Genomic DNA, 8702 nt, shown 5'->3' on the forward strand with positions numbered 1-8702 from the left:
TTGAGGGAAAGAGAATAATAATACTAATAATAATAATAATAATTCTCGTCTACGTTCCAAAGGGAACTCACGACAATGGAGTGACAAAAAGCACCGCGGCAGAGAGAGAGAAAAGAGAAGATATAATATTTGACGAAAACAATCACGGTGTAGATTTCACATGAGTTCCAATACACCACATCCTGGGATGTGTCCAAGCAGACGCCATCTCGCTCGCTTTGCCATAGCGGATATTGGCTCAGTGTGAGCAAGCTCATACAGGTCATCATTCGACACGACACGAGGGTAGAAGATACCAAGCATATGCCGAAGTTGCTTGCGATGGATCTTATCCAGGGAGTCTTCCAGTGCCTTAGAGAGGCCTGCGCAGCCAATATTGTACGTGAGGATAGGAAGAACGTATGCGTTGTAGAGTCGTACCATGGTGTTAGTTTGTAGATGTTGCCGCCGAAACCAGATCGCCTTCATTCGACCAAATGCCACAGCAGAAAGACCAATCCTGCGTGTCACGTCTTGTGCAGTGCCAAATAGAGAGCCCAGAGTCCTGATGCTTCTCCATTGCTCTTGACCACGGTGCACTGTCACAATGTACCCGGTTAAAACAGCTCCTTTTTGAAAATGTTTTCAATGAGTGATGTGTCGCTTTGTTTTGCTCTAATTGGTGCTTTTCTCCAATGTCATGCAGTCGTATTTATTCAGCTTTTATTTCTTGTGTACTTGCATACTGGTATTAGTTTAGTCCCACAACCTGCCATAAAATGATCAGCTGTAGCACCTACTCCACTTTTCTGTTTATGTATCGCCCTAGTGGTGGCCTGCGGAAGCGAAGGCTAGTTTGTGTGTTTCTGAACATTCAAGCGATGCCAACGCGAATCCCGCGAATTATTATTATTATTTATCGCCCTTCTCCGCATATATATTCTAGTGATTGTTAGTCTTGGTCATTATGCTGTCTGATGAAGTGTTCTGACACGAAACTCGGAGTAACAGCGGAATGAGACTTGTTTGATTCATTGCTGTGTAATATTTGTATGTATCAGATACATAGATTCTATGTCATTCGGATCTTCCCAAGTTGTACAATGTACTGTTGAGATACCGAATTCAAATACCAATACCATACCCCTATAAGGCTATATTAGGCTATAACGCCTAGCACTTGCACTTTCTGTGGTAGATCTACAGACTGTGCACCGGACCACCGCGTACCGGTGCACGATCAGCACGTGATGTGATTGTGTGTTGTAGCTGTGGCGTGTGGGTGTGTGGGTCTAGACGTCTGTGGGACTATATTTTTGTAGTCGACTGGGCCATGGGCCCGGCCGCGCCGGCCATATCATGCGCCATGCATGGCATGCATGGGCGTACCTTTTTCTTTTCTTTTCTTTTTTTACCCGGGCCGCGCCGTGCCCGTAGCGCGCTAGCGCATGGTAGATATGGTCACATGGACAAGGTAGAGCTCATGACATCATCATTCTGACACCCTGTAGCCATGGCCACGGCAACCGAGCAAGGCGAGCATTGTACTTGAGTATTCGCTGGCATGCATTCGAGTGAACTCTTTCTTCCCGTATCTCGCTCATGCTCAAGTTTATTTTTTATTTATTTTTTTATTCGCACAGCAGAAAAGCAACCAACAGAAAATCACGGAGTCATAGCAAGCATGCTCAAGATCAAGTAAGCTGGGTCTATTGGTGAAAAACACTACAAATGTTTATCTTGCCAGCATCTGACAGGTGGCCTGTACTCGTACTGATGACAACAAAGCTCAACGACAAGCGACGTAGATTTCCAGCTTGCCAGGCCGAAGTCGGCCAAGAGTTTTTTTGTAACTGTTGCTAGTGAAGGTTTTGTGATCGTCTTGAAAAGAAACAGTACTCGTACATGGCCTTTTCTAATCATCATTTCTAGCAAGCTTGTTCAGTCTACAAAAGTCATTATTGTACGTGATTTGGGTCGTACATCGATCGTTGTGAACTGTCTGAACTTTCAAATCGCGCCCTCGTCTCTTATCTGGATATCTGTTCAAACTTCAAAACCAACATATTGTTCGAACTCAATGCAACATAATGCGTGGACGGCATTTGACTTACAAGTGTTTTCCGTAATAGTTTCGTGGTATGGAATGAGGCCATGTTTGGCATCGATTGAGTTACGACAAGGAAGCTGACTACGCACAGCCGTGTGAGATTGAAATGGACCACCGACTCCGGGGTGGCGGAGAGAGTGCCATTAGTTCTTGGTCTTTACAGACGCAACCAACGAACCCTGTCACCAAGTTCCAGCCATGCCTGGAAAGTTTGTTGGATAGCGAAGCTAGCTTGTGGGGTTCGCCTGAGCTGCGAGTTGTGGGTCAGGAAAGTAGCCATCCTATCCTTACAACCGCCTGGCATTCCCACTCCCATGAAGGCCAAGCTCTCCTCAAACATGGCAGCTTAGTGACTCCAGTACATGACTACTATCTGAACCTAGAGAAGAACCGCTGCTGTTTGACATTGGCTGGTCGGCGACATGTCATTAATTCTGTACGAGTGGTGCATGATAATACTGTACCGGAGCCCACCTCGCCGCCACCACCACAGCAGCATCGTGCAGTGCATCCCCGACATGGCGTGGCTAATCGGAGCAGTCGGCAAAACCCACGCCGTGGAAGCGAGGTCGTGCTGGCTGGTGATAACCTCACATTGTATCAGAGCTCTTTGTTGAGTGCCTTCTTGCCTGTTCTTGCTGCCCCCGGTCCACCGAGTCCGTTTACGCCCGCAATGGTAGCTACACCAACAGACGTCACAGCCACAGCAGGGTTCTCTTTCGGTGGTGCTGCTACAGCTGGGGACAAGGAAGTGCCGTCACTGCGGATGAGTGCTGCTGCCAGTGCCTTGGCCAATTTGGAGAAAGACTTTGGCTCAACAGGTGAGCTGTCGTCGTTTGTGTCCTCCATAGAGCACCAGTATGATCGTCAGGGAATCAAGAAAGGTGCAGAGCCACCGGCGCTGGACTCAGTGACGACGGAAATGCTACGCGAGCTTGTTCGCTTGGTATTCCAGCAGACTGAGCAGCAGCAGATGTGCACGGAGCATGACTTGCGCGATGCCGTGGGCCGTCGTTCATACAGTGAGGTGCTTGCCCGGCATTTGATGGCAAGGCTCAGCGTACTAGAGAATAACTCGCACCAGTTCTATCGGCCAACTGCGTTTCTATGTCCGCAAGCGTATGATGAATGGGTTCAAGGTGAGAAACAGCACATCAAGCAGCTGCTGAATCGCTTCTGGCACTATTCTCTGCCCCATCCATCCAGAACATCATCATCTGCATCCTCATCGAGTCTGTCCACACGCTTGCTACGTGCTGATCACCACGCCGCATATATGCAACTGCTAGATCGTGTTGTGCACCAGCAGGAGTCGATCAAGGGCCACCCTGGTGTTCCATTGCTGCCCACTGCTCGACGTTTGCTCAAGGAGTTTGCGCTACGGTTCGGTGTTGGTGAGCTGTTTTGTCGCATTGCTTACCTGCGTCTGCTGAGCCAGAACATGGAGCACGACGTGTGGTTCTGCCGACATGTTTGTGTCTCGCTGCTGGCTGTACTGGAGCTGCTGCCTGTCAAGCCATCACAGCGCACCACCGCAGTCAAGAGTGAACTGGAGCGACTTCATGAAGCCGTGGCCACGCTGCATAGTCACATTGACCACGCGCTAACTCGCATACACATCCTCTTTCCTGGCAATGCACCGCCCGATGGCATCGCGTCCATGCTGCAGCTGCTGTCGCTGGTTCTGTTTACTCAACGCTATCTGACCAACCAGCCTGGACAGTCGGTATCACACTGGCTACAACGCTACTTGGACGATGGCTTTGAGTGGCGCTTTGAGTACCACAAGACGGTGCTCTCTGCTGAGCTGGAGATCATGTCGGCTGTGAAGCCGCTCACACCAGCTCTACTCAACGGCCTCCTGGTTGAGATTCGCAACGAAGTACTGGGCCTGGCTGACTTCTACGAGCCATCGTTCAAACGCTACTTTTCTATTAGCCAGCTGGGACGACGTTCCTTCTACCAGCTGTTGATGAAAGATGTCCAAGAGCTATGCCAGTTCCAGCATCCCAGTGAGCAACTTGAGCTAGACATGCTTGCACTGATGTACCGCTTGGCAGAACTCGACAAGTGCTGGGTCGGCTGCATTGCTGTGTCAGAGCAGGTTTGGCGTGAACCGTTCTTCCGCTTGGTACTGTCATGGTTGCATGTGCTACAGAAGCATGCCGTGCGTTGGCTACTCACCGCCTGTATCAATGACAAGTGGAGTACGCTCACGCTGCCCGGCTTCGAGTCCCGTGCTAACGCTGTTGCTGCTGCTGCCGCCGGTGCTGTCCGAGTGCCGCTTACAGCAGCACCTGACTCTGGGGCCATCACGTCTACACCTGTCATGCCGGTTATGCGTGGCCTGCGCAGTACGATGGAGCAGTCTTCTGTGTCGCCCATGTCAAGTCTCTTTGGAGATCCAGAGCTGTCAGCCTTCAGCCGTCATGAAACCGCGTCCAACATGGCACTGGCAGGGTCATTGAACCTCTCCAGATCCGAAGTTCCAAGCCAGTCCTATGTGCCGACAGATTCCAGGACACACGTTTCATCATTGCCATCAGTAGCATCATTGGAGGACAGCCAAACGTCTCGCCGTACCTCCCTTCTACAGCGCTCCCTGGCATCCAATGATCTGCAAAATTCGCTTGACCGCATATTGTCTTTGCCGCTTGACGAGGGCAAGCTGCTCTCTCACACACCAGTGCTGACATTCATGTGTCGCGAGTCATCAGAATCGCTCAGTCCGCTTCCTACCTCTGAAAACCGCCTGTCAAGCTCTCAGCATGGTAGTCGACGAAGCAGCGGTCCCCTGCCAGTTACATCATCCTCTGTTGAGCAACAGCCGCAGCAGCAGCATGTTCAGCGTCCAGTTCTGTTTCGCAGTGACAACCTGATCCCGGCGCGTCCAGCCGTCCTGCAGGCTCCTCGCCTGAGTGTCATCCACTCTCACAAGAATGCGCTATTCAAACCCATGGCTAGGCCTGCCGGCGCTCCCGACCTGCGCAGCGCATCTCAGTTCATGCCTTCACCTGTGCCTACAAGCCCAGAGTCGCGTCATGTTCTTCTAGCTCATGCAGGCGGCGGTGGTGATGACGACAGTACAGTTATGGGTGGCCACTATGCTGCTGTTGCTGCAGGTGGTGGTGGTGGTGGTGGTGGTATGTTTGGAAGTCCTGTGAAGCCAGTTGCTATTGCTGCTTCTGCTACCGGTGGTGCCCAGCCATCCTCAGAGAGAGATCGTCATGATTCTGTCAGTAGAACGCGCATTGAAGAATGGGTGGCATCGCAATCGGAAGATAGCAGCCAAGATCGGGGAACTGCGGTGGCAGCTTCTCGCTCATCTTCATCGCGAGCGCCGACAACTGGTAATGAGCACCCGCAAGAACACCGAAGTAGTTCAATGCCTCGCAGTGACGGTGCCTTCCATCCCTATCACAGTCGACCGGACAGTTCTGCCTTTCAGCGCAAGATCTCAGCGCAAAGCAATGACTCAATACGCACTGATAGCTGGCAATCATCTCTCGCGCCCAACTTTGTTACCGGCTCAATGGCTGATCATGAAGCAGTATTACCAGGTGTTGACCGAAACCTTCCCGTCTCCAGTTCACTGATTGACTTCGTTGTTGTTCTGTCACGTTTGACAAACACCGTTGCCATGCTGACAGACGTGATCTGCCCAACCTCAGCTCTGATTGGTGGAAGCAGCAACAGTGGCAGTGGCGGGCTGAACAACTCGGCAGCAAGTTCTCCCACGCCTGTTGCACTGGTGTCCGGTCGAGTTCGGTCAGTCAGTGTGTCATCCGTCGGTGATGAAACAGAGGTAGCTGATGTCCAGTGGCACAAATCAATGGATGTTGCTGCTACAGCATGTGCTATGTACCATCACGTCTTCATGAGTGCATTGGACATGCTGTCGGAGTGTGCAACCTTGTACGCTGACAACATGCTCTGTGCTGATCTATGCGGCATTCCTGAAGGCATTGCTGCGCATCTCATCGGCCAGAGTCTGCTCGATCATATCAAGGCACAGCGTGAAGCTTGCTTGCTCTGGGGCTGTCGTCACCATGATGCGTCACAGAGATGTAGCAGCAGTAGAGCCGCCAGTCCTACGCCCGATGCAACAGCAGAGAGCGCAGCCGGACGAGCACCCATTCGCTACAGTTCTGTCCCATGCTCAGCCCAATGCGCCACCGGTGGTCTTGGTGGTGGCTTACCTGGTATAGAGCCAATAGCTGCCGAGATGTGCACGCGTGTGAATAATGTGATGTCTCTACTCTCCGCTTACCCGTTGTTGCAGTCCATCATGCTTGGCCAGGTGTGTCAGAAGTGGCAACTACCCGGTAGAGACAGCGGCCTACCATTCACGCCCAGCCTTGCACTAGGTCCTGCAGTGACGGGAAAGACGGACAAGCGTTGCAACGACGTCTGCGCACACCTTGGCCAGGTCCTGGACGGCATGATCTACATCATTGCCTATCGCATCAACCAGTTTGCTGCACCGTGTCTCCAGGAACTGCTCTCGTTACACCTGCCTGCTTCCTACTCTCTGGGTGAGCATCTGCAGCCTCTTGATCTCTACCTTTCACGCCATTTATCCAAGATAAAGCTGGCGCTATATGAGGAGTGCTTCCAATCTCTCCTGCTGGTCCTATGGAAGATGACGGTGCAGAACATTCACAAGGTCTTTGCCGACTGGCAAACAGAGAAGAAGAAGGTTCGTCTGGATGACCGGGCGTGCTTCCTCTTGCGTGTTACTGCTCATTTCATGCAGTTCTTCCACTCTTGCAAGGCCGGTCTGGATATGGAGCTGGTGTCCAATGTTGCACGTCCTCTTCTGCAGCTGCTTGATGTGTTCACCATGCCTACAGGCAGTCTTGCATCGCTTCATCAGCGACTTAGCCACCGCCAGCCTGATACTGCTGCAGGTCAGAACGGAATGAACATCCCGCCTGGTCTAGTCACTGCTCTGTATTCTGATCTACACGCTAAGAAGAAATGTTTCTCCGGTGGACAGCTGAGCCAACGCCTGGCAGCTCGATGTGGCCAGTTTGGATTATCAGGGGCGCTGCAATCGCGCCAGCGTCTTGCGCAGCATTTGCTCTCTTTCGGTGTCATTCGCCCTGTGGATGACAGCCAATCAGGACCATCGACGAGAATGCCTGCATTCCATGACAGCAACAGCGCCCTGTATCGCTTCACCGAGTCCGAAGAGAGCAGCTCAGACACACAGGTTGGACACCTACTTTCATCGCTGCAAGTACATTGCTTGGACTCTTCTCGCCTGGATGACAGTGCTGCCAGTACTAGTCGGGATGCTAGCAGTTCATCTCTACGTACTGCGAGCAGCAGCAGCACCAGTATTGCCATTGACAGCGTTGTCAATGCTCTTAGGAACCGGTGCAGCTATGATCGGACGGCCAAGGCGTACCTGTCTCGCTCCGGCCTTGCAGCTGCACCCTGACCCCAGTGTACATAGCTAGTTTATATCTCTGTCTTGGCTAGATGGTCTGCCTGACAGAACAAGTCTGTATCATGAACTTGAGATGGTATATTTCATTCGTTATCTGCACTCAAGTGGCTGGCCCATTGTGCGTATGTTTTTATATGTAGCGTTAATCCGCCCTCTCCCCTTTTTATCCTGTCTCGTCGTGCTTGGGCTGGGCGATCTGTTTGATGAGTCTTGTTTTTTTATGAAGCTTGTCGAGTTCTAAGAAATTATATTTCCTCTATGTTTTCTACCTGCATTCGGCCATGATATTAGTGTTTTATTCTGGCTCTTGAGCGAAGTTGCTGTCTGCTTCTCACCCCTATCCTTTCCCCTTAGGCTGTTTAGTAGTGTTGTACTTCAAGTAGTTATTATACGCTCACGTCTTGTAGTGCTTACCCGTACCAAGGTACGATCCAGTGTGATCTTTTTTTAGCCCTCTGTCAGTTGACTACAGAACATGTTTCGCAACATCTCCAGCCTACTTGTCTTGTATGATCTCTCTCTCTCTCTCTCTCTCTCTCTCTCTCTCTCTCTCTCTCTCTCTCTCTCTCTCTCTCTCTCTCTCTCTCTCTCTCTCTCTCTCTCTCTCTCTCTCTCTCTCTCTCTCTCTCTCTCTCTCTCTCTCTCGTCTCTCTCTCTCTCTCTCTCTCTCTCTCTCTCTCTGTCTCTCTCTCTCCTCTCGCTCACTCACTCTCTCTCTCTCTGTCTCTCTCCTCTCGCTCACTCACTCTCTCTCTCTCTCTCTGTGTCTCTCTCTCTCCTCTCGCTCACTCACTCTCTCTCTCTCTCTGTCTCTCTCTCTCTCCTCTCACTCACTCTCTCTCTCTCTCTGTGTCTCACTCACGTCCGTTTCTTGATGGGAGCAAAACAGCATGTTTTCATGAAACAAGTGGGGGGGGGGGGGGGCACAAAACGTGATCCCAGTACCTTGCGGTAATGCCATATCCAATATTCCATTCTTGAGTTGCCATGCTAAGATCTCCACACAGTTACCGTGTTGGGATCAGGGAGTCATACAAGCTGTTTGTACAACTCCCTGATTGTGATGCATTGCAAACGTAATGACTAGTACCAAGAGTAGATAAACAAGAGTGTGCAACTCCGGATCTCTCCTGCACAATCTGCAGATACCCCCGCCCA

The 8702-nt window shown here is 51.2% G+C and overlaps 1 protein-coding gene across 1 annotated transcript; it reads left to right on the forward strand.

Moving 5' to 3' along the window:
• Positions 1-1713: 1713 nt before the first annotated feature.
• LOC135806555 (uncharacterized) lies at positions 1714-8034 on the forward strand. The gene has a single exon (XM_065320754.1). It carries the CDS (start codon positions 2196-2198, stop codon positions 7533-7535), a length of 5340 nt encoding a protein of 1779 aa, XP_065176826.1. The 5' UTR covers positions 1714-2195; the 3' UTR covers positions 7536-8034.
• Positions 8035-8702: the final 668 nt, after the last annotated feature.

The sequence above is a fragment of the Sycon ciliatum genome, chromosome 1 (genome assembly GCF_964019385.1).
Source record: "Sycon ciliatum chromosome 1, ocSycCili1.1, whole genome shotgun sequence".
Taxonomy (NCBI): Eukaryota; Metazoa; Porifera; class Calcarea; order Leucosolenida; family Sycettidae; genus Sycon; species Sycon ciliatum.

What these genes read in the sequence shown, in the direction of transcription:
- LOC135806555 (XM_065320754.1), top strand. Translation starts at nt 2,196, where the DNA reads ATGGACCACCGACTCCGGGGTGGCGGAGAGAGTGCCATTAGTTCTTGG.